The sequence below is a fragment of the Anser anser genome (assembly GCF_964211835.1).
Source record: "Anser anser genome assembly, chromosome: 16".
In the NCBI taxonomy this organism is placed as follows: Eukaryota; Metazoa; Chordata; class Aves; order Anseriformes; family Anatidae; genus Anser; species Anser anser.
In genome coordinates this window covers 12,163,378-12,190,262 of record NC_139737.1, presented here as the reverse complement: position 1 = coordinate 12,190,262, position 26,885 = coordinate 12,163,378, and the positions used below count along the sequence as shown (strand labels likewise).

Below are 26,885 nucleotides of genomic sequence, written 5' to 3'. Positions count from 1 at the left end.
ACCCTCACCCTAACTGAGGAGTATGGCAGAATAAATGGCACTCCGTTTCAGCTTCCTATACTTTGAGATATGGACTCAAACTGCTGCTGCAGAGGGTTAAGTGCATCAGAAACCTTAAGATTGGGCTGATTCTTTTTTTTCCCCTTTCCTCTCCAGAACAATCTAATTGTGGTAGTATATTTATATTGTAGTGGCTGAGAAGGGGCTGCAGCATCCTGCTTCCGGTGCAAACAGCTGCACCTGCCCTAAAGATCTCACATCAGAAGTCAGCTTTATTAAGAGAAAGAAGTTTTTTTCAATTGTACAATTTGTTTTAGAAATCTTACTGTACAGGATACCAAGTGTAGTAACATCAATTGACGCTTTCACAACATGTTGAAGAACAAACACTTGAAGGGGGAAAAAAAAAGCCCGTACCAAATATTGTGACTTCTCCCACACTACAGCAATGCTTCAGACATTTCCAAGGGTGAAGCCAGTACGACATCCTGAGCCCACACAGAACAGCCTCAACTATTTCTTCACTGCAATGGCTTCCCTTCCACTCTCACAACACTTGTTCCAGACAAGCATCTGAAATTACAAAAGAAGTGCCAACTTTTCAATGTTAGTGGCTATACAGCACAGCATCCAGAGTTATACGACAGTATCTTTTTAAAGATGACGTTTCAAGGAGACAAAAGTACAACTCGATCTCTTCCCAGGAATTCCAGTAACAGACATTTATTCTTTCTGGGCAGCCCGTGACAAACAAACTATATCATTTTTATACCACTGAAAGTAGCCTTAGCATCTATATTCCAAGAGATCTATATAAATTTTTGCTAATTGTGCAATAGCACAGTGTTTTCTTGAACTGTTTAGAAAGTTATCTATTAAAGGGCTGAAAAAAAAAATCTTTACTCAGGGATTTTCTGCTAGCATTGGCAGTAACAAAGAGATAGCAGAAGGTCATTTACTACTGGTGTCGTGATTGCATCCGAAGTAGATCAAGGGTGCGGAACACGAATTTTGAGGAAGGCAATAGCTGTCTAACTGGCTTAAGACACTCAGGAGAGGCCGTAACGGCAACACAACAGCACTGCATCTACACTCGCTCATCGATACCACTGCAAGCAGCGAGGCTGAGGTCAGCCTCAGCTGCCCGTTCTCACCTGGAACATACCTGGCTGGTCCTGAGAGCTGCTGAAGACAGCAATGCAAATTGGTTTTGTGATGGACAGAAAATCCTAACTAGGGAAGGTGTTTTTTTTTTTAAAAAAAGCAGAATATTTGCTAAATTGCTAGCATTACAGACTAATTTCTAGTGTTTATGCTTGTCCTAGACACCAATCATTCCCACCAAGGACTATGACATACTGACAAAGCTTAAATTTCACATAAGGACATGGCTGGAGTCAATGCCACACAAAAGAGTGCAATATGAGATGCTGCAGATGTATCAGCAGAATCTATATCCCAGTTACACTTGTGTGTGGATAGGTAACATAGGTATGGATAGGCTTTGTCCGTTCAGGAACATCCACATTTCTGTGGTGTTAACCAGCAAAACATTCCTTCCACAGACATAAAAGGCTGAAATAAGGAATTGTCCTCATAGAGCTAGAAAAAGCACTTAGATCAAGAATACTTAATAGACAGAAATGACACACTCAGGAATTGGATATCTCAAACACAGAATTTAAAGTCAATTAAAACAAGCTCCTACCAGCTCCCTGCACCACCTGCCATCACTCCAAACATCCCTAAGGTCCCATAACAAAACTTGTATAAAAAACTAAACACCAACCTGAATATGAATAACCAACACAAGGCCATTCACGTAAGTTAGCACTCCAAAAGAACGATCAATATCATTTCCCATTACTTGTCTCCACAGATTTATCAGTTAGGCTTTTCCTTAGCAGCCTTGAGGGGAAAACGAGATGTATGGGACTGGATAAGAACTAAAAAAAGACTTCAGGGCATTTAGAGCCATTATTATAATAATCATTCCCTTACAGCAGATGAATGAACCCAAGACATTATACATAAAGAAAACCCATTTCCTATAGGATGTTACCTGTACATTATGTCACAGCTAGATGGCTAACCCTTGGAGCCATGACCTGCCCAGAAGCCTCGAGCAGACACAGCCACGCCAGGGCTGGGGCACCTCGCCCTGCTGATGGGTACTCTCCATCTCAGGCCAAGCTTGACCCCACTGTGGGTTGAGCTGTAGTTTTCCCTAAGCCTCAGCCCCAGCCCGAGTGCAAAGACTGGATTCCCTCCCCCAGCTGCAACCAGCTGCCCCAGCTCATACTTACCTCTTCACCATGGGACACAGCAGCTACCCTGCAAACCCCAGCCATACATGGCTTCTTACAGGGTCAGAAAGCTTATATGGTCAGAAAGTTCAGCCATCCACCCCGCACCAAGCAGTGCTCTGACAGAGAAGGGGAAGCAACATTTATAGAAAGCCTTGGGTACGCCCTAAACAAGCTAATTCAAGGTCTTCAACAGAGCAAGACATGGGTTTTCCTTAAACAGCCACTGGACTCAAAGCAAGGCAGTGCTGCTGGCTCACAGGATGCTGCTCAAGCTCTGCTCCCAGACCTGAAGCCGGGCTGCATCCCACCTGCAGACCCCAGATGGATGTGACTTGGGTCTGGTCAGAAGTTTGGTTCGACAAGGCACAGCCTGCAGTGCTCTCACATAGCTCGTGTACTAAATGCTACAGCCTGTAGCTTACTTGTCAGGCTACCAGATATTCGGGGCTTCTTGTCCCAGGGAGAAACATTCCACAGGATGTTTAATTGATGTTGTAGGGAACGTTGTGTGTACCACCTCCTCTAGAGCTGGAGAATTTTCTGACAATAGTCCTCATTTCTTCTTCATTCTTTCCTGAAAAGTAAAGTCTCTACAACTACCTCTGCTAACTACCACATACATAAAAGCTAAACAAGTTGTCTCCAAAACCAGGGATCTCCCTGTGTGATGGGACACAGGCACCCCAGCCCACTGAACTACGGCTGCAACAGCTCACACCAGCAGTGCTCTTAGGCCAAAGGTTGACAGTCAACACATCCAGGCCCAGGGCTGAAAACAGTATGTAAAAACTTAAATGAGTATCAACAAAGCTAACTCCGAAAGGTAGGGAGCTGAAGCAGTTTGAAGGATGGTAACAACACATGCTATAGATTAGAATCAAGCCAGCATAGTAGAGATCGACATTAAGTTAAAGCAAACCAGGAGTCATCTCTCCATACTAAGAAGCAGATGCAGAGCTAGGGAGCTAAATAAGCCTCAGGGAAGTCAATCCTTACTATCTTATTTTTTTCCCTTTAGGCTTTGTTTTGAACAGCTAGTTTCCTTTAACATTCTTCAAGACAAAGCAGCATCATACGGTGTAGGGAAAGAACAAAGCAGCTCCTTTTATCTGCCTCTCTCTTCTGAGTAAATATTGCATCATTGTTCTCCCTAGGTAGCATCTTTCATCTTTGTTTTAAGGGCATGGGTGAGCTGATGCAGTTGTGAGTATCCATCAGCCTTTTACAACCAAGAACCACAAATCCAAGGGCATTCTCTCTCCATAAAGAGAAAGCACGTGCGAACACGTCCCTGTCACCACCTCTCACCACACTGACATTGCTCGTTGCAGGTCAGCTCGCTCCAGATTTTTGGCCACTGAGGGCAGCTTCACACTAAAGTTTTTTCCCCGAGATAGTGTCAAAACAGCTCACAAAAATCAAAGCATGTATTTGCTAGGTGCCATTTGTTACCCTTTCCCAAATAAGGGTCATGATATTTATATCCCCTGAGAATATACACTTTAGCTCTAGGTAAAGATTCCATTCCTTACATATGACTCTGAACAGAAATAACAGCTGCAGAACAAACAGGAGGTGGGGGCAGAATACAAGGCTATTATCAGGACAAGCCCATATTACAGAGAAGAGTTTTATTCTTCATACAATCATAGGAGGCCAGGAATAATTTGTGGAATCACACTGCAGCTTCTGGAAATTTTAAAGTTACATAAAACAGATATTAACAAGCATCCCTCAAAGGAAAAGTGCACACTTATAATTTAAATGCTCCATATGTAAACTGGGTTAAAAGGAAAAGGATCACTAGAAGGTGGTAAAATAGTTGTCATCTTTGTGGCCTTTTTCATGAGTGACTCTCACTAAGTAATACAGTCACAGAGAGTGAGCCTGCTCTGCTCTGGCAGTGCTCGTCTCTACCCTCAGCACATGCCTGGAGGTCTGTAGCACCCACCTGCCGCTGGCTCTTTTGGGCCAAATGCTTAAACTGAAGCATCCTTACCTCTTCGGTTTCTGGCTGATCAGAGGAGAAATATACACACGTTCTTGGATTGCTTTCATCAGATGAGATACCACAAAAATCTTAAGAAGTGTTTGTTTTGAATCTAAAAAGTGATCGCCCACACCCCTACTCTGCCACAAACACACACCTTGTGCAAGGCTTCCTGTAGAGGTACAGCTCAGCTGCTGTAACAAGCACTGGTAACCTAATCCAAAAGGACTACAGAAAAAATCCCTACAAAGTTTAGTGCTGCCAAACACCTGACAAGTTTCTCAGTACAAAAACTGCCTCTTAGCTCCTGTTGGTTTGGAAGAGTCAGAAATGCAAGACAGAAGTCTGCGTTCAGAAGTCTAATCATAGACTCACAGAATGGCCTAGGTTGAAAAGGACCTTAAAGATCATCTAGTTTCAAGCCCCCTGCTCTGGGCAGGGTTGCCAGCCACTAGAGCAGGCTGCCCAGAGCCACATCCAGCCTGGCCCTGAATACCCCCACGGATGGGGCACCCACAGCCTCTCTGGGCAACCCCTTCCAGTGCTTCACCACCCTCTGAGTGAAAAACTTTCTCCCAATTTCTAACCTAAATCTCCCGTCTTAGTTTAAGTACAGCTAATGTACAGCTAAAAACAGCTAATGTACAGCTAAAGGCAGTATTTCCATGAAACAAATCTTAATATACTGACCTTTTTCTTTTAGGAGTGAGGGCGAGGAGGTATGTTTATGTGGTTCCTTTGATCTAAAGCCCTCTTTTTGCTGTAGTTAGCACAGTGGCAGCGTTGGTACGAGGTCTGTTGTTATTAAGGATGCAGGTAATTCAACTTAACAAGGCAACCCATTGAGTGAAACTTTTCCTGCCTAATAATGACGAAGCAAATTATAGGGTACGCACACAGTAGACCACAAACAGACACCTTTATGTAAGGAAAGAATCCTAGGAGAACAAGGGAAAGCAGGTAAAGATTCAAACTAGGTTTAGACCTCTACCTCCTACCCACGTCTATACCAGCAGAACAGAGAGGACACACCACACCTCCAGAAGCCCAAGATCTAGTATTGATATTCAGGGGACCTGCCAGAATCCCCTGCTTTTTGCATTAGTCCACACCACTAAGGGAAAGATCGGTGAGAGACCAAAAGGAAACACCCACAGCTGCTCATAGGCAGCTGTCACCTCACCTGGCTACTGCACACAGCCACCACGTGTGAATGCTCAGCTCAGGAATTGCTATGACAATGACCTGCCACGGAAGAGAGATGTAGCAGTACCCTGAATTTGCTAGGAGCCAACCACCAGAACCCAGCTGAGACAACACTTCAGCCAGGTGTCAGACCTTGACTTCACCGCACAGAGCACAGCTTTCGGAGGTCTCGCATACTTCCCCCCAGTCACTGGGAAAGCAGGCATTCACCTGGCGGTCCTGCCCCTTCCTTGCTATTTTAAGGTCAGCAGCACCCCTCTCCCCACAATATTCCATCCCATAAGGAACAGACCTGTTCTGTAACCCACAGCTGAATCCTGCTACCACACCAGGACAGCAGGGTAGAGCTGACAGGGCATCCCCAGCTGCACAAAGGGTACAGCTCTGCACTACTCAGTTCAGGTGCCTCGACATGTGCTAAGCCCGGTGAGCTTTTCCTCTCTCTCAGTACTCATTTCATTGTTTTTGTTTGTTTGTTTTTTTTAAATACACACCCTAAGACTGAAGACACATTACAGCCCATCTTCACCACTCAGCAGCAGCTTGGCTTTCCCCACTCCCCCTACCACATACGAATGCATCTGTTTCTGATTTCAAAGTTCTATTTTATTTTTTTTTAAATGCTTTTATCTTAAGGAAATACAGAAGCTTCAAACTTCTGTAATTTGCAGTTCATTTTAACATTAATGGAAAGAAAGGTTCTTCCACTTCAAACCATTTCCCTCAGTCAATTAGACAAATCCTCTAAGTGGAGTTTGTGAAGCGGTTCGTGTCCAGGAACTTAATTAGTACTTAACGCCAGAACTTGCATCCACCTCTAACCACCCTGTGCGGGCCTTGCAGCCCACAAGGCTGCCCAAGGATGTCACCTGGGCTGCCACGGGACAGCCGGGAACACCGAGGGGTCACTTCAGCCAGCACAGTAGCAGGGACACGAGAAGATTGTTAACAGAGGCTGCAAGAGGCAAGCAGTCAGAAAGGGCCAGCTAATTAAAAATGCACGAAAGACTCCGCAGAGGTCCCGCCAGCCGATGGTCAGAGACAACTCCTGCTGCAAGTTTTAAGAGTAATGTTTTCCTCAGTGCCCCTGCTGAATTTCTTTGACATTTGCAAACTAATCCCGCTATATTCCCGTGCAGTTTCAACTGTATTGTCACTTGCATGTTTGTTTGCCCTACTTCGCTGCTCTGTTCTTAACCGTGGCACAAGGCACTGCTAATCAGGATTGCTCGCACACTACCAGCACCAGAAGCAAGGCTTGCGATGCAGAGCTGGCTGGCCAGCCAGGGGGAACGAGGCCAAAAGCTGAGCAGCTTTACACTAATGGGGCCACAACAATATTTCACTCTCCAGGTAGCTGCACTTCCATGGTAAAAGTACTGCAAAAAAAAATATCCGGTGCAATTTCCAAAAATATTTAGGGTTTCTTTGGGGAAGAAAAAGGGCTTTCAACAGTATTTATAGAGAAACTGAGCTAGGATAAAAGGAGCAGCCCCTACTATCAGAATGATGCTTTATGCCTTGCTGATAGCATGTTAGGGCAGAAAACAAGTAAGCTTCTTGATAAAAGGTTTATCTAAAGTCAGCTTGCCTCATACTAGAGGGTCTCATCCCAATTTCCCCACTAGCACCTCTACAGACACAATAGTGCCCAGGTGTTACCAACAAACTTCAGGGGCAACACGCCAGGCTAGCAAAAACGTCCTCACCTGTTCTTGCATTTCAGTCTAGGATCCCCCCTCCTCTCTTTAATTTCACTATCCTTGAAAAACAGTTTTTAAAAAGTCATTTGGAAAAAAAGCATGAAAAATGAGGTGCGCATCGTCTGTGGTGCAGCAGGAAGACTTGCTGCTCCCCAGCACAGCTAGCAGCTGAACACACGACGTTCCCTGACCCGATATGTAGGAGCTTTGTTTTTAAAGAAAGGACAGGACTCTCACTTTTGTTCTACAAGTTCGGCATTCCCACACACAGAGCCAAATAGAAGAAGAGGCCACAACCACGCTCATGGATCCAAAAGCCAACGTTCCCTGCTCCCAGCTCTGCCCCAGATCCCAGTTTATTAGTTTTCTTTCTCCTTCAAGTGAGGAGAAGAGTAAGATCATAACTACCTTGTGTCCTCAGAATTAAGACAACATTTCTGTAAATTTCACAGAAGATGGATTGTGTAACAAACAGTCAAAAAGGAACTATTTTTTTGAACACTCCTTCCACCAGCTCACATCTCTGCCATCTGTGGAGCAGCAGAACTGCTTTTTCAGGTCACACCCCCAGGAAGACCTGCAGCAGTTAAATAGAGATTTAGGACAGATTATTCCCCACCACCCTTCCTTACAGTCCAATTTAATTCTCACGCAGGTAAAATTCAAAGATAGCACCACCATCAAAACCTCCACGCCCTATAGTGCTCAGTCACCTCTGTCTCAACGCAGTCCGGGAGCAGGAACACGCACCCCCTCTGTATATAACAGACTGTTGGTAATTTGCTACCTACATTAATCACATAGTTCCCTACGACCATAGCATCTAGACACGTCAAGTCCTCTTTTTATTAAATTTGCCTGGATCCCTGGACATGAAAGCTGCTTTTGATGTTACGCCTGTAAGGAAGTCACAGGACCCACAGCTCTGATTGCTCCAGACAAGCAGGTGCCTAAGCACAGAGGGCCTCCATGGGCATTTCCGATAGCTCTACGACCTCAGTTATCTAAGATTAACCGAAAAGCCTAGAGAAAAGGCAAGCGAACCCAGGTCCACAGTTTAGCCTCACATCATTAAACAACCCTTTCATGCGGAAAGGCAGAATATACACAACCTGAGGAAGAGCCCAGAGCAAAAATACGCAGCTGACGTTTAGGTGCTTGATCTTGCGATGCAATAAGCTCTGCACTTCTCGGTGAAGTCTCTGATCTGCAGTCTCTTCTCATTGTGCCATGTCAATTTATTGGGGAAAACACACTGAAGTCAGCACGCAGCCTGGTCTGTCCCTTCACACACGAGGTGCTTTGGAGGGCTGTGGGCAGCTGCCTGCCCTGCTCAGGAGGGGAGCAGCTCTGTGAGGGAGGCGCAGGAGCACCCAGCTTACGTGATGCAACCCAAGGGGAAGGAATCGAACAAACCCAAGCTCTGTCTCACGGGTGGGAGCACGAAGAACCAAGGAAAAGACATCGCTAAGAGATGCAACAACTGAAACAAGCCCAAAAAGCATCCACCATTTTATTTTTTTTGCTAAGAACTAATATTTCAGTTTTGTTTATTATCAGAAAGAAATACAATATATTTCCTATCCCATAAAAACATATAATTTTCACAGTAATAAGACCTAGGAGAGACATAAATATTCCCAAGGGTTTCTGCAGTTCAGAAGAACACTGTAAAACAGTTTGATAACTTGGAGATTGCATTTCCCTCTGTTCACCATACACATACACACATACAAGAGCCTGCCAAGGGGAACATTTTTGATGCTTTAGAACTACAGGCCAATAAACCTCCTGAATTTAATTCATTTGGAGGCTGCAATAGTAGGAGAAAGATAAGTAGCATCCTTAAATTTGGATCATTAATTTAACCCCCACCTTGCCCCCTACACGCACCATCCAGCTTTCTGCGTTAATCTGTTTATGGTCATTTTGCCAAAAGCAAGCAGAACCAGTAAAAGGCATTTCAAGCCCATTTTCCAAAGCCCCTCCTGAACCATCCATACCAGCAACCCAACAGTGCTGTGGTGATGCTCTGGCAAAGCAGCTGTTTCACCCCCAAGAATCATTAAGAGGAAGGAGCATGGGCTTTGCCCCAAGCAGCTGAGCCCAGGAGCACCTTCCACCTGCCCTCACCAGTCCTCCCACAGGCACCAGCACCCCCCTGCTGGGGGGCTTGTGAGCAGAGTGGGGGGTCTCACCACCAACTGCACCCACCACCAGCACAGGGAGGACCTGGCAGCTCCCTCCCCTCACGATCCCAGGCACACAGCACGTTTGGGAGGCTTGCAGACCAAGACAGAGCTGGCATTAAGTCACTGCAAAACGTTTTCCTCTCCTCCCCAAAGCAGCCACAGAGCTGACACGTGGCAATTCATAGCAGCACCAAGACCGACAGTTAAATTTTTTATTAAAAGATGACCAAAGGCGATGTAGAAGTGTTTTTACCATTAAAGCCACACACCACAGACACCCCTGCCTTACATCAGCTGCCTTATCTGCAGCAGTTGGCACCACGCTCCCGCTGGCGAGAGCACGGAGCATCAGATGTGCCTGCTCTGCATGGCAGTAACGCTGATCCACATGGAAATAAAAGGTAGATCAAATCCTTAAGTCGTCAAAGGCTTCAACAGAGAAGAAATAAGATGCTGTGGAGTGGGGGAGTGCCAAAAATCCATCAAATGCAGGTTAGCTATCTTGTCAGTGGTGCTAAATAGGTATAAATGGACATGTTCAGTCAGGCAGAGACAGCACTGTGGGAGCTCAATAAGGGAGATGGAGGAGGGCGGCAGCTCCCCTTCCAGATGGGATAAATCAGCATCTGTTTTGTTCTCAGCTCTGAATGCCTAAATGCATCTTAAAAAAACACCACACAGAGGCAAAGGAGTAGGAGAGCGGAAGGCCGGAGGACTTGCTCAATCAGACAGCAAGCATTTTGGGTGATGCATCCAGCCAGGACAGGGCTGGCAATCCCTCACGACCTGGGCAACACCACTTGTTTTATCCTTGCACGTTCCCAAAGCAGACCCATACAATATGGGAGTGACTGCTTCGTTATGCAAGTTGCTCATAAACCATCCTGTAGAAGCGCTGTTTTCCCTCGCCAGTGACACCCTTACAGAAGGGCCACCTTTCTCCCCTCTCTCTGCCCCATAAGCATAGATAACAAAGCACATGACCCCGTTCTTTCAGCTTTAATGTTTTCAGACTACTGAATTTCTTTTCCATGAATCACCAATGACTTGCCTGGCCCAGCTAAGCAAAACAGAAACAGCAGCTGCTCCCTGTGCAACGTCTTCATGCGGCATGGTTCTTGCTCCAGGAGGAGCAGCACAGCTCAGCCCGGTCGTCTCCACCTGAACTCTCCCCAGCAGTCTGCCTCTGCTCCTGCTGGAGCAGGAACACGCCTGCAGGGATTACAAGCATTGTGAAAGACATTTATCTGTACAAAAAAGAGAAACCATAAAGCCATTCAAGCTCAGGGCAAACACCTTCCCCTCTGGTAAGTAACCACAAGGACTGGCCGTGCATCAGCCAAAATTCCAGGGCACAAGGGAATTCATTTCAAAAACCAGCGATGCTCAGCTCTGTCTGCATTCTAGTGCTGTGGGGCTTTGGGTGTAGCTTCTAAGTGACCCGCAGTTCGTGCCTTCATATCCCATAGCCAGGACGGTCCCATTGGCTGGACCAGGTGGTTAAAGGGGAGTTTGGAGGCCAACACTGCATATAGGTACCCACAGCTAGGTTTTCTTTAGATCCCTGTGTCGGAAAGCAAGTCTAGCTAATAAATATCTAGGAGAAAAAAAAGCCCTTCAACACGCCAAGCACAGCACCACCCGACAGGCAGGAACCTATTAATTTATTCAATTACTTGATAAATTTATGACAATTCAGGTAAATTAAAACAAAAATTTGCACTTGAGATACACAAAATGATACCTTATTGTCAACATAAATTATTCAGTTGTTTTAGCTGGTATCGAGCCACACGCATCTCCATGAGGCAAAACATCCCTTCCCAGCACCACCGTTGCCTTTGAGCAGCATTCACCTTAATCAGACCCTTTTGGGACGGGGAGGTTTTAGTAAAGTAGAAGGGATCTGAAGTATTTGTTCAACTTCCTCAACCCTGCCCTACGCCTCCCGCTGGCGCTCAGTCCTGGGAGCAGCACGGGATTTGAACAGCACGGGACTTACAGGCGCCTGTCGGAACAAGGCGCTGAGCCCAACACCAACCACGCAGCGTTTGTGGTCACTTGCTCAGCTCGAATGGCAAGATAACAGCTCTGAGGCTGAGCCAACTAGACCTTTACTAGCGACACGGTCAGCTGCTTGGAGAAGCACTGCAGCCAGCACTAAGTGCTCCCTCGCCATCCATCTGCCTCTAGGACCAGATGTATAGAACTCAAAGCAAGCACCACGGCACCAAAGTGCCATGAGATGCTTTTCAGACACTGATTACACCTAGAGATTCGGCTTCCCTTTTGACTGAGAGCCTGCTATAGCACAGAAGAGCCATTAATGCCTTTAAACTCTTGTTTCCAATTCATATCGCATACCAGCTTCAGTCATTATTACTCAGCACTAACTATTATTCCTTACTTTTTAGGGGAAAAAAAGTTGTAGGCAATGGAACAAGCACACGTACGGGACGCTGTGATACAAAGCCACCGGAACTGCTACCAAAACTCTGACAAGTCAAACCGACCTCCAGCATCACCTGCGTGTCCCCAGAGACAGCTGAGGACATGACCCTGCAGCCATACACCACCTTAGGCCCGACCACACACAGTATTAGCAGTTCACCTGTGAGAAGTGCTTTTTCCTTAATACAGTTTTAAATGGCTTAAAATTGAATAAATCCTCGCTTTTTTTTGGGGGGGGGGGGGGGGGGGGTGTTGGGCGAGGAGGGAAGTATCAAATACAGAGCAGACAAGAGTAAACCATGAGGAAGGAAACCAGTGACCAAGCCCCCAACTTCTGGCTACATTCACTGGTATCGAACAATCGCTCTCGAACATTCCTGAAACGTAATGAAAGTGCCAGATAAGACACTGAGGCATCTCACAGAGATGCTGGAGGAGGAAATATACTGGAAGATTTATGTGTCTAGAGGTAAGTGGTGGAAAACAGTCTGCAGAAGGTGCAAATTTCATTTTTCCAGCTATTTATCACCTTGAAAGACACTTGCCTTGGGCACAGAGACATATTACAAATTTGTTACCAATTTCTCTTGAAAAACATCAAGACAATTTCATTTTCCAAAAATCAAAGGGAATAAAGCAGTATTGCTATCTGAACACCAATGCCAAAATGTATTTTACATGAACGACTCAGTTTCATGTATGTATTAAAAGTGTAATGAAAGTGAAAGGTGCTTTTCCAAAACTGAAAACTCTGCTTTTTTTTTTTTTTTTTTTGGTTTTCCTCTCCATAACTGTCAGAAACATCAGATGCTTCACTTTCCATTCATTTGCTTGTAGGATGGTCAATGCTTTTGTTTATAACAACGCTCTCAACTTAAGATTTTCAGAGCTTGCATGGATTAAGTTCCTAGTAAAATTAGTGAAAGTTGCAATCAAGAAATTGAGAAGCACAAGGGCAAGCCTAATTTACTGTTTGTTACTTAAACATTCATCACAAGTCAGAAAACAAAGGAAAGTCCTTCCGACAAGCCCAAGAAAACCCTACTCCTATAGCAAGTTTTAGATGCGCTGCTACCGAAGGGTAGGTAACTGCTTGTTTTAGTCATTTGGGTATTCACAAGGTGTTCAGACACATCACCAAGGAAAGGTTCTCACTGACCCTAAATTGAGAAGTGATTTGGATGTCACACACCAGATTTTGTAATCACAGGCTGTTCTGCCAAAGACAATTCACAGGAGCAGGCTGTTTCGCACCTGTATATCTATCTGTCACTGCTCTCGATGACCACACACCATTAACTCTTATCTAAGGCAAAAAGCCAGCTTGCTGCCTCTACTTCTCAGCAGAGAGAATGAAACTGAGCACAGGCCATACCTCATCACCACCCCTCTCCAAACAAGGGGCTGCATACCAACCAGGACAACTCTGTAGATCACTATTGCTCCCAAACCCCCAACCTGGTTAGAAGTGGTGATGCTGCCACTGGTCTTATCTTGATGCCCACTGCCCTGGCTGGGCTGCACAAAGCCATCAGCGAACATCCAGACAGCTTAACCTGCTCTTAACCAAGAGCACAGTGCAGAAGGAACAAAAAGACTCTGGGATAAGTCCCTTTAGTACAGACCTTGAACCTACTGCGTTAATAGAGAACATACCAACACCTGCAACTGTTTGGCTTATTCTGGGTTGAAGACCACCTCTCCAGAGCAGCTGCAGAAGCAGCATCCCCGATAGCCACAAGGAAGATGAAATCTGCAGCCTTGCCTCTGCCCCGTCAGCAGCCGGTGCTGCTCCTCCCCAGACACGCCTGCTGGGGCAAGGTGCTCCAAAAAGCAGCCAGCAGGCACTGGAGGTGGCACAGGTACTCGAACAGCAAGGAAGATCTCCTCTAAGCTACATCTACACAACAGCGAAAGTGCAGGGACACCTGTAGTTATCTAAGGTGAGCCATATATTCTCACCGTGTTACACATCTGCCCCATTGGCCCTTTTCTTCATGGTGCAGTCTCTGTAGTGGCTTAGTGCTCAAGAGACTTTCACCAGCTCTGGTCAAAAATGAGAGTTAAATAGCTCCGTAAAAACTATTCACAGTTAAGGACTTCTGTTCAATAAGTAGTTTTCTTATGCTGAGCAGATAGCTGCTATCCTGGCTCTAAGGCCACTGCTTCAGTACATTTAAAGATCCAGACATTTTGCTCAGAGTATTACAAGAATACAAGCAAACATTTTTTACTTTAAGCTCCTTTAAATCCACTCCTTTCATGTAACGTGGAATACAGCCTCTGAGTCAAAAACACTGCTTGAACCTCATTGTATTTTGAAATATCTTAAACTAATATATACACTTACAGGAAGCCTGGATTCAATGTCTCAGAGCCTGTAAATGATACCGATTCCCAGTCAACGTCTTTAAGCAATAAGAACTGTATTAACCAGCTTCTCGGTGCTTGCTCTGCCACTGCCTGCAGCACTAATCAGGGATGAATTTCATTTTTCATCCCAAGATGCAACCCCCAACTCTTCCTGCTCTAATTGCACCACTGGACCTGAAGGTGCACGTCAGATCTTTGAGCCGTCATCTCTCCCTACCGCTGGAGCAAAACGTACTAATATGTGTACAAAGGACAGCAATTACAGTCCTGGGGATTCTCGTATCAGGATTTAGCATAGCTCTCCTGGCTGTGAAGTGGGTGCTGATGGGCACTTGGTGCTAAATAGTAAAAGCACACGACACTTCCCATAGTGAGTAAACTAAGACTGAGAGCAGGCTGCTGAAATCCCGTTATTAAAGGCAGACCCCCCCAACCCTGCTGCCACTGAAGCTGACTAGATGCCTACAACGATCCAACTGGAGACCTCCCCCGTTCCAAGCATTCAGTAGCAGCCTTTCAGCTGCTGTCACCAATACAGCAATATTTCACCAGCGGATCGGCTCTCAGAACTCTGTATAAGGATATTCAGGATGCTGGCCTGGAAGGAAAGCTACACAGCCTAGAAACAGCTGAGGATCAGCTGTGCAGTTCAGACATTTGTTCTGGCCTAATTATTTCTAAATAAGCCCAGAGGGGCTTGGGTTGCTCTATCCCCACCCCCTCCAGGTAATGCTGGAAATCCTTAGCTGTGTTTTCGAACCCAATGATTTCCGTACACTTCTCAAAGTAGTACTAACAGATTAACTGAGATAACTGGTGGGAAATGGTTAATTCCTTTAGATGCTCTGAGAAATTCCTAAGCAGTGATTTCAAACTACAAACCACTGACTGCCGGAGACGTGAGGTCTGTGCACACCAGGAACCACCCGCGAGATGTCCCCCAGCACCGAGGCAGTCAGAAGAACGTGGTCGGATGTCCACCAGTGGGTGGAAGTCCTGAACTGATGTTGATTAGCAGACAGATCCCAGTGCAACCCTGCTTGTTTAAGGAACAAAGCTGATTCTTAATATTCAAATTACCTTCCTTGTTCTTACTCTAAAAATAGTTAGTGCTAATGCTTGCCTTTTATCTGGTGGTGTACCACTCCCTGAAGACACCAGGTTAGGTCTCCCGGCTTTCAGACTTAGCATTTTTTTTTTTTTAATCCAAGTCTCAAACCTTCACAACAGCCACTGTTCAAGAAGCCATAAAGAGCAATGAACTTACTTACACCCTTTATTTGTTTCCCATTACTGCTTTTAAAAGCAGCTCGTTAACCAACTGGCTGGTCCTGCTGCAGGGCCTGATCCTGCCCAGCATGACCCAGGAGGGCCATGGCAAGGTAACACAACGGGGATTTCCTTTCTCTCAAAGGTATCAAGAGGCAATAGAGATTTCTTTATAACCATCACAATAAGCTTTACACTGGCTAAGTTTTATGATGGTTGTATTTGGGGAGAGGGGGAAGCAGATGGTGGTTATATCCTGACTTCACTTGGGAGGATAAAAAGGACAAAAATCATTTTTAAGTCCAAGCAGGTTTAGTGAATGGTACAAAGAGTTAACCATATTTCAGAATGACTGGAAACCACTTCTGTCACTGCAGTCAAAGAAGAAAATAGAGAGGAACATGAAAGAAAAGGCATTTCTGGATCTGAGGCATACAGAAAGGCAAGGCTTTTAATTCTTTCACTGCACAGGCAGATCCCTACCCCTGCAGGTGGGGAAGCAGAGGCAGCATGCGGCTTTAGAACACATGAAGCCCAGGAACGCCCTGTGTATGCACACAGGAGAGAAGCAGGGAAAGAATTATGCAAACTAGTTTTATGTACAGAATAAAAAGCAGAAATTACATCTTAACTTAGAGAAAATACATGCAGAGGACTTTTTTTGTTAATATGTTTTTAAAGGGCAAATTAAATGACCTGAGCAGCCATGGAGTTGTCAGCTGGCATTAATCCCAGGTAAAAATAATTGAACAGCTGATACAGAGCTCAATTAATGAAGAGTTAAAGTACCGACATAATTCATCCATAAACCCACACTGACTGAAATAATAGGCCTTGGCAGATTAATGCAATCTCTTCCATAAAAAAATATTAAATACCAATAAGGGTAAGAGTTGGCAAAAATACTCCCCACTTTCACAAGGTGTGCACATGGCATGGTGCGACGTCTCACCCCATTAGCCAGCCTGCCGAAAGAGCACGGTGCACACCGACACACCAGAACTGACTGCTCACCCTCATCTGCTGCAGTGAAGGCGTTCTCCCAGGTCCTGCTAGTCAGGACCCGGTACCAGACAGGCTGCTGTCCAGGGCTCCTTCAGGATCACTGGCACAAAACATTTTCTTGGTGCAGTCTACAACAGCGTAAGTAAAAGCAACCAGAGACAAACGCAATAATTGAAGGGCAGCTCCTCTTTCCTCAGCATCTGCTGATACGGAGCTGAACCGGCAAGTCCTAGGCATAGAGATACAGAGATATGCAGCTTAACGGACTAGGAAAAGCCATACAAGTGTATGCACATGGAAACGGGCATGGGATGGAGGAGAAATACAAGGAAGTAATGGAGAAAGCAAGCTAATCCTAGTCAAAAAGAGCAGGAAAGGTAAATACTTGCCAGGGAAAGAAAACACATCAACATTTTGATACATAGGAGGTACTTGCCTGCTTTCCCCCCATGTGTCTTCCCTACAACACAGCACTTGGGCATTACAGCTTGAGAAGAAGCCTCATAGCAGCCTGCAGCCTCCTCACGGGGAGCGGAGGGGCAGGCGCTGAGCTCTGCTCTCTGGGGACAGCGACAGGACCCGAGGGAACGGCATGGAGCTGGGACAGGGGAGGGTCAGGCTGGGGGTTAGGGAAAGGTTCTGCACCCAGAGGGTGGTCAGGCACTGGGACAGGCTCCCAAGGGCAGCAGTCACAGCACCAAGGAGTGTTTGGACACTGCTCTCAGACACACGGTCTGATTTTGGGGTGGTCCCGTGCAGAGCCAGGGGCTGGACTCAATGGTCCTTGGGGGTCTCTTCCACCTCAGGTGGTTCTGTGATTCCCACCGCTCCTCCGCAGTGCCTGCCCTTCCTCGAGCACCGAGCTCTCCAGCAGCATGGGGGCGCACACAGGGGGCACTGGGGGCTCCCCAGCAGCACAGGGCACGCAGAGGGGGCTCAGGCCCCTTGGGACAGGGAGAGCAGCTCTGGTCCCCTCCATCACCCCCAGCACCAGCCAGCCTTTAGGACTTGGTTACAAGTCTTTTCTCCCACAAAAATAATAGAAATATTCCCAATCTCATAAAATCTGCAGTAAACTCCATGGCATCTCTTTTATTTCCAAATGAATTTGCCTTATTAAAAAGGTAATGAGCTATTAATTAACTTTGCACTCATACAAAGCTGTTTAATTCTCAATCCAATTAACAGCAATCTGCTGAAGGATTCTAATGATTATTTTAAATTTGCTAAGAGAAACATCTCTGAGCCTTTCATAATAAGATATTTATAGAATGGCTTGGGCTGGATCTTGCTTGCATTTTAATTCAATAACATTTTTATTATACTTCAACATCTCTGTACAACATTATCTTTGACAAGGTATCATTTAGATGCAAAGCAAAGTTGTGCAATTAAAATTGCTTATTCAGAAGCAGTTTGGGGAGGATGAGTTTGTTTTTAGCTCACCCAATCACACCACCTTTAGCACAGAGGGCTCCGAATCCTCGAGTCCAGTCTCTGTGCAGATTTCTGTGCAGAAGCCTCCCACGGACTTCACGCGGGCGCTTGCTTTGCGAAGGGGCAGCGCCAGGCCATTTACCACCTCTGCTGAATGCTACCAAATCCCCCAGTCTGCGCACACAAATCCACACAGCTGCCCACTGTGGCTTAAGTTACAATGATGAAAACCCTGCTTACCTTGCCACGTCTTTAAGCCTAAGCATGGGCTGGTCTCACATGGCTGGACAGGAAAGATTCTGTGCCCATGGGACTTTATCTGTAGGTATTTTTTCCTTTAATACGCCATCAGAACACACCTGCATGGAGTACACACACCCACAGCCACCACCTCAACTCCCCTTGCAGCTTTTCTCAGAGCCTCACACAAATCCCCAAACCTGGCATTTCAAAAGCTGTCACTGTCCACTGCTGCAAAGATATTTTCACAGCCAATTGCGCCTTTTGATTCTCACTAAAGTTATACGCTTCTCCACAATGAAGTGAATATTTTACTCAGCTGAAAAAAAGCACTCAAAGACGAAACCCCACCTCAAAAAAAAAAGAAAAATCAAACATCACAGCTACACATACAATTATTAACAACTGTTTGCCTACCTGCAATGAAAGCTACCAGAAAAGCTGCAGATTGATATTCAATTCCGAGCAATTCTGTGGCGCACCACATCACCTGGGTCCCAGACACCCAGCTTCAATCCCATAGCCACAGCAGGAAATAAAGGCATTAAGCCTGTAACCGAAGTTAGCAGACGTTAACCCACACGACACAAAAATCCATCTAGGTTAGCTTAGTAAAACTCAAACCAGTAGGTGTGTGTCCAGTGGCATGATAAAACCAGAACGCTGATCTAGAAACACAGCAGTGCTACAAGCCAGTGGGACAGGATGTGAGGAAGGGGCACTGAGAAGTGCCAGAGAACGCAGGGTTTGACTGGATTTTACGGTTCTACCAACATTAGTGACATCTGGTCAGTATCAGCATCTCTATAATCCCAACACAGGGCATTGCTACTGATGACGACAAGCAGGCCCTTCAGACCTTCACCCATTTCTGCAATGTGGGATTTCCCCACCTGACTCCCTAGGAGTGGGATTACGTGCAACCACCATCCCCGTACTGCTGGGGCCTGGGCAGGGAGCTGAGGCTACCAAAGGGCATGCCAGCTAGGCTGCGAACAAGTCCAGCAAGTGAAGCTTGCTGGCACATCAGTGAATCTCAGTTAAATTCAGTTCTGTAGCTCTGTCTTGGCAAGAGGCATGGTACAACGCAAGTGTCAGGCAAGCACGCTGAATTTTCTGTTTTACATATTGAAGTAGCTCACAAAGCAGCTGAGTTTGCTTGCTAAAGCTTTTGAAACGTTCACAATGGCAAAACAATCTAGATGCTTTGTGCTGTGCTAGGTCCTCCCACACTTCCAAAATCCTCACGTGGCATCATGCAGGACGACAGCACCGTGCAGAGCAAGGACCCTTCATCTTACTGACTGATGGAGAACATCTCTGGGTTTTATTTTCTCCCTTAACATGATTCATCCTGTAGGGCTCCAGCGTTCGTCTGCATGCTTCACAGCCTCCTGTGTCAGAGGGCTTGCGTGCTGCTGTTTGATGATTTACTGTTTGCCTTTGATAGAGGCTGAGGGCATTTCATTTTATTTTATTATCTAATGTGTGTACACAGAGTGTATTTTAACTGCTGCATCCATACTCTTATTTTACAAATCAATGCTGTGCCTTTGCCTGTATCAGAAGAACCACCTGAAATTATCGATCTGCTCATATTTCTTTTTCTGTTGATCATGTCATTGACAGTACAATCAAGTTCCTCTTGGCACAGACCGTGTTCAGATTATGCATTTTTCCATGGTCACTATTGAGACAACTGCTAGTAACTTGCCCCAAAGTAATAAAAGCCAAACTTCCCAAATACTTTGTGTACAACCCCCGGAAACACGGGGCATCGTTCACCTCAGCAGGGCCTCTGCCCATTTCCTAGGGACAAGACCTCCCCAGGCTCACGGAGCACACAAGGGGCTCTACCCCAGAAAGAATAAAGTAACCGGCTGGCAAATTTCAGGATCTGAAAGGCCATACAGGAAGGCAAATGGTTTATGCTTTCGTGAAGCACAGGAAGCGCTCTCAAAGCCACTGACACATCTTGTTTAACCCAAGGCAGCCTGAATTTTAAAGCTGCTCCTGCTGAGCTACTCAGCTAATTTCAAGGGATTGAAAGCAATCCTCTCAGCTTCTGTGAAAGCGGCTTCTACTCGTTATTCTTATCCAGAATTCTGTTCTAGAAGTTCTTACACCACTGGATTGTTTCCACCACAGGTACTAAATGGGTTCTAGGTATGAGTACTCATCACAGGGCATCTGTGCTCTTTCACAGCCCCTCTATGAGAGGGCAAAAGAACCCTGCACCACCATGCAGCCAAGTTTGTACACCAGTTTTCAGTCTTCGGGCACAAAAAAATCACTCTTTAAAAGAGCACGGTTTAAATACATTCCTTTCACTTGGTTTGTATTTGACTGTGCCTTAGCAGCACAAAGGTGCTGGAAGTACTCACAGTGCCTTCCAGAACTCAGCGCAGTTGTGCGGATTTCATGGACATGGAAGCTGGTGTGATGTAGCTTCACAGGAGAGTGGGCAAGCACCTCCTGACCAGGGCTGTGCACGGGTGTTTATCTGAAGCCTCACAAGTGCACTGGATTGCCTGTGCACAGGAATGCTACTTGCACACCACCTTTACCACCCATTTAATGCATCTGAGAAACTCTAGATAATACACTTCGGGCACGATATGCATGATCAAAGCGTCTTGCAGCCCAGTTATTGAGCTGACCGGTCTGCAGATCAACTGGAAATAGGCAGGTTATACCTAAGCCACCACAGACAAGATTTCCACATGAAATTGGACACGTTCAGAGAAGGAGAAGTAAGGCAGTCCCAAAAGCAGAGCCTCAGAGGAAGGGCTGTATGCAGACTGATCTTCAGAAGGGACCATTCGGTAAATAAGCATTTCTTTCTTTGTATGAAAAAAGTTTAACATTTCCTGCTATGTTCAAGTTCACTCCCAATGAAAATAAGCAGGCTGATGAAAAAATATTAGATCTACGTTGTGCTGTTATTTCAGATGTCATTTGCTCCAGTATAGTCATGTTTAGGCTGTGATCTCAATTTTAAGCTGAGTCTGCAATATAAACTTTATCCATGCATTTTTCCTCTTTTTAAACCACAGTAGCTACCGTGTAGTAGTATTACATATTACTTGATATACTAGGCTATACTGCGTAGTATATCAAGTAATTGATTTATGTTAATATACCTTATTCATATAAACACCAGAAAACAGCACCAAAATAAATGTTAGCGGGTAAGGTTTTGGTGCCACAGAGAAAAACTTACTAGATTTGAGACGTGGTCAAATTTAAATACCATAAATTTACAATCAACATCTTTGGTCATCTCAAGGTAAGGTTTACAAAACTTGATAGCATTATAACTAATTCACTTTACTGAAACAGATGTGCCAGGAGGTTTGGGGAGGGGAGGGAAAAGGGTGAGCCGGTTGCTAACGCTGGACAGAAAGAGTTTGGAGCAAGGACTGTAAAGAAGTGACAAATCCAATAGAAAGAGCCAAATGCAAACAGGTGGAGACTACTACTGCTTAAGCCTGAATTTTTTTGGAAAGGTCCATAGAAGCAGCATAATTTTTAAAGGAAATTTTAATTGAAAACCAGGCACAAGGTTCACAGAAGTGCAGGATCATTACAACTTAAATAATTACTGATGCACGAAAAACCACATGGCTGTATCAGGTAAACAAAGCAGTAAGACAAAGTCTGTCGCAGCCTAGACACCTTGCAGCTGGAACTGAGAACTTCTTTCCAGCACAAAACGTTGTCACTTGTGAACTGAACAATCTGTTCTTCAAACAAAGGAAAACCCAAGGTCCAATCTGTGCAGCTGCAGCTTCTCCATGCTGAAAGACAATTCAAAGCAGCTTGAATTCACATGCTTAAAACCTAAGGATACCATCTGCAGTCCTACATTTACATTTAACATTAGATTGTGCTCCTGGCAAGCTTCATTCTCTGCCTCAGTCTTACTCCAGCAGCAGCTCCTGCACCACTCAACATCCACATGTTAACCCTTACAAGAGAAAGGACGTCTGCTCTTGAAAGTTCAAAGGAAAATACATCAAAATTAAAGATGCATCACAATACTTGATGTCGCTGCATCAAAATTACAGATGCTTCACAGCGCTTGATGTCCTAGGTTTTACAGCAAATGTGAACACACCAACTGCACAAAAGCTCCCCAGATAAAAACACTCGTCATCAGTTTTCCCTACAACTGTTTTTTGCTTGCAGTACAGGGTAGACATGGGGAAACAAATACCACCTTCATTTTTTGGTGCCGTCCCAGCTGCTCTCCTTCCAGGGCCCGAGCAGCAGTCTGATGCTGCCCGCTGCAGCTCTGGTGTGGAGCAGGGGGCTGAAGCTCTCATGGCCGAGCCCAGGGGAAACTACAGGCAGTGCTGAGAGCTTGTTGCCTTCCTGACTACCACTAAAGAGACCCCACAATCATGAAAAATCACTTATCTCTACCAACATATCCATCTACTGCTAACCGTATCTACTGACTGAAGTAATTCTTTTAATCTTAGTCCTTAAAATGCATAATCTGCATGCAGAACAGCTTGTTATAAGTCTTCTCACAAGCAAGAACAACTACAAAGTCACTTTTGTACAACTTTGAAAGTTCAGAGCTCCAAAAGAGACAGAAATCTGACTACTTGCAGCACAGGATCCCATTATTCAGGACGGAGATGCCTCCCCAGAGCTATTACACAGCTCATACATGGGTATCTGTGTCAATTTGGATCGGTCCATGCAGCAGGTAACTGATTTTCTATAGCATATTTTAAGTGTAGTCAAACACCTTAAGGCCTCAATAGGTATTTTAACAGATCGAAAGAAACAAGCGAGTAAAGGCGTTTTGATGTTTGCCATCATTTACAGTTTAGAAGCTTTCGAGACACGTACGTTTAATCAGAGTTGGTTAGGATTATGGCTGAGTGAGTATTTATTGACATGTGCATAGAGGGATGAAAACAGACTGGGGTAATTGGTTCCTTGCCACAGGAGCTGGCAGTAGTTATTGACCATTTTTTTATATCTGGACATCATCCCAAATATGATGCAGTACATTCCAGATAAAGATTTACACTAGGAAAAGTGAAAGTACACGCATAGCTTTCTTTACATATGATTCATCCTTTTAATACCAGGCCAAGCTACTCCCAAAAACATACACAGTCAGGGCCTCCATCTGCATATGTTACAGAGCACTTACACATACACATTTTGAGCAATCCAAGCAGAAAAACAAGTTGGCATTTAAAAAGTGGTATTGCGATGCAGTGAATTCAAAAGCACAGTTAGACACACTTCAGGCGCTTGGTATGAAGCAGTAATCACAACCTTTCTCTCACAGCCCAATATTGAAACACAGGAAGAGCAAATGTTTGCTTTTTCTGAGAAAGGCAATATTCCAACAGATGAAGAGTGTAAGAACCAAATATTGACAGGATGTGAGAACTCGCAATCAGATCGGTGTAGGACCTCTGTCCCCACTAGGACTTGAGCTAAGCGCCTTCACCTCCTGAAAGCACTCAGTCTGTCGGCAGAACTGCTGGTAATAATCCTGTCTAAGGACTGCAAACAGAGATATCAGACTCACAAGAGAAGATCACATGAAGAAAGATGGCTTAAAGATCACCAGGACTCATCTGTTTCAACAAAGCCGAAAGTCAGGTTGGAGCTGACCCACAACCATTTAAGCCACAGGAGATTTTCCACATATTCTGAAGGGTTTATGAAGCAAACCCTCAAAGGCAGCTGCTCGGTTGTTAATATGCAAACCTTTAAATAAACCCAGAGAACACCTTCGTATCTCCTCTATATGACTGAAGAGGTGTACAGAATTCAGCTGTTTATATTTTATATCCAAGCAGCAAAACAAAATTGATCAGAAATAGCTTTTTTCAATCTAAAAATTAATCTACCAACTCTACCCCAAGCCTCCTCTTAAGCAACCATTCTCCCTTTTTCTGGAAATTGCCAAGCACAAAAAGACACTTTGGCCCACATATTTAAATTGCAATCTTTTCAGAATTTTTATAACACTATAATTTACCTTTAATAATTAATGGCAAAGGAATTCATAACAAAATCACAGCATTTGCTTACGGGGTTGCTAATCCCATTTCCAGCTTCATTAGAAGAACTCTCTCAAGACCTTCCTCCTCTTCTGCATTGGACTAAGCGCACAAATGTAAACACAACACTCTCTTTAACCTTTATAGTTAAATATAATGAAGACAGAAAATCCTGGAGTGTTAAAAAGTCAAGATAGAAGAGTGCATAAGATCATTTTGAGGCAGTAAGAAAAAATTTGCAGGAGGCCCCATGGCTTTGTGAGAACAGGGTTATTCCCAGCAGGGATCACTAATTTGTGTGGAGAGTTTTAGTGCACATTAATATCCTTCAACTCCAAGAGAAACAAAAGCATTATCTGACTCAGTCTCTGATTTGGGATGGAATTTACAGGGTTTTTTTTTTTTCCAACCACAGCAGAAGACACAAGACGGGACACGTAACAGAGCAGAGAAGCATGTCAAAGTCTACTTTCAAAGTTCAGTTTTCACCAGATTCCCAAAGCCAGCACAAAAGCACTAACTACCAAATTCAGCCTGTGCATATCTGCAATTAAGCACAAACACTAAGAGAGAAAGGTGCTGAAAAACAGAAGTCAGCTATATAAGCAGGGTTTTATTTACATGCAGAACAGTGCTATATAAGCTAACAGTTTAGAAGCTGACATGAACTCCTTTGCTTTAATACCTGCAAGTTAAAAATCAATGCATTTTAATTGCTCAGCGGAAAATAACGTTTTGCTCTGCATTGAAGCAAAAGGTTTTCATGTTCTCTAAAGAAAACTCCCAACAAGTATTTATTTGGTATTAAGATTTTTCTTGTCACTAAAGTGAGATCAATTTCAACCTTGTATCAGCTTTCAAGTGTACAAAATTAAATAATACTCCAATAATATATTGGAAAAAAATAAGACTTTTTTAGTCTTCCCCCCCACACATACACAGAATATCTCTAGTTTATCAACCATATTTTCACCATTATTACACATCTAAGAGAATATGGTTCTGTCCAAGAGTCCCTGGGCAGCTGTTAAGATTCTTCAGAGCAGACAAGAAACAAAAGGATGCACTTCTTTTAACAGTTGTGGTGTTTTTTTTTAATAGATTTAGTTAGTTTCAGTGGTAGGAAGTTAAAATAGAGACATTAAACAAGGTAATGCATCTCTGGATTCCCAATTAAAAAGACAGAAGAAAGCCTCTTAAGGAGTTTTACAACTATAACTCTGAAACACCAACTTACAAGACAAATTATAGCTCTTTAATTACCTGATATCACAGGTCCTTTTCAGCATTTAGTTTTCAAGACCACTGCTACAACACAATTTCAACATCTAGGAACAGTGGTTGAGGTTGCATTTAACAGGCGGCTGCACGGCTGCTGTCCCAGGCAGGATTTTTATGGCCCCAGGACCCTCCAAGGACAGGACACCATGAGCAGGACTGCATCCACCTGACAGAGCGGGTAGGAGCAGCTCTGCCGGGTCTGCCCTCCTGCTGGGCATCCATCTACACAAGGCTGGAGATGGCAGCTGCAGGTACAGGAGTGCGCTGATAACACAGGAGCACGAGCCCAGGGGAGGATGTTCAGGGATGGTCAGGGGCTGGAGCACTTGCCCTAAGTGTACAGGCTGAGGGAACTGGGCTTGTTTGAAATAACTCAGCATACCAGAATCACAGAAAATGCCAAAATGTAAGTTACCAGTTCTCACCTATCTGACCCAAAACGTTGCATTTTCCTCTCATTTTTACCTCACTCCTCACTTTTACAACACAGTTTTCCTTCTGTCTCCTTCCCTTTACCAACCATCAGATCTAAGGAACCCTGAAGCAGCTTTACAAAGTAAATCAATCTCAGGCCATTTATCAGCATGATTGACATCTGCCTCCCACCCAAAAAGTACTCAAAACAGGTACAAAAACAGGACAGCTTTCAACATGCATTCAGAAGACAGACTTACTCAGCACTACCTTTTTCCCTCCTCCTATCTTCCACTGAGGAAAGGAACTTGTTTCAAGTCTGTAAGAAATGCTTCTTGCAGCATAAATCTTTGCAGGGAGCTCTCTAAATCATCTGTGGAATGGCAAGCCACCAAACAGACTAAGGATAGCCCAAGTCCTCATCTTCCTCCACCGGCACAGCTGCTACAGGTCCTATAGTGAGCCATACAAATCAGAGTACGGCCTGGAATGCTCTCAGAAAGAGGCATGAGACTTCTTTTAAATAGCAAAAAAAAAAGAAAAAACACCGAACACTTTAATAGTGCCTCAGGTCAGCAGGGCCCATTTTCCTCCTCATGACTCCATTCCCTCTCCTCCTCCTGAGCTTCTCAAGTCTCCCTGCACTTCACAGTTGGCACTTCTTTGCAGCTGTCCTTCCCTTTTACCACTCCTAAAGGAGATTAACAGCCAATATTACTGCTAATTCGTGACAACTTTGCACAGACATTTGCAAGTTTTCTTCCACAGAAGGAAACTTGCTCAGTCTATAGCCCAAACTAAAGAGTTCACTCCACCTGCGAGTCAGACCCAAAGGCCTGCGGCTAGGCCAGGCCACCAAGCTCAGCATTTTGCCCTCATCAGCCCCCTGGTCGCACTCAGCACCCATCCAGCAGCCTTACCTGGGTGAGTCTGCAGGAGGTCAGTACCATAAAAGCAAAGTTTAAGGCACCAGG

At 44.8% G+C, this 26,885-nt stretch overlaps 1 protein-coding gene across 26 annotated transcripts in view; it reads right to left on the bottom strand.

Annotated features, from left to right (window-relative positions):
* The window catches only part of PTPRT (protein tyrosine phosphatase receptor type T), a 572,020-nt gene that overhangs the window by 410,369 nt on the left and 134,766 nt on the right, over positions 1–26,885 (bottom strand). The window contains exon 1 of one of the 26 annotated variants that reach the window (XM_083801717.1): positions 418–9,658. The exons of the other annotated variants lie outside the window; for them this stretch is intronic. Within the exon in view, the coding sequence (XP_083657843.1) occupies positions 418–487 (70 nt within the window). The 5' untranslated portion in view covers positions 488–9,658. Of the gene's footprint in view, positions 1–417; positions 9,659–26,885 lie in introns of those variants that run through there. 26 annotated transcript variants of the gene reach the window in all.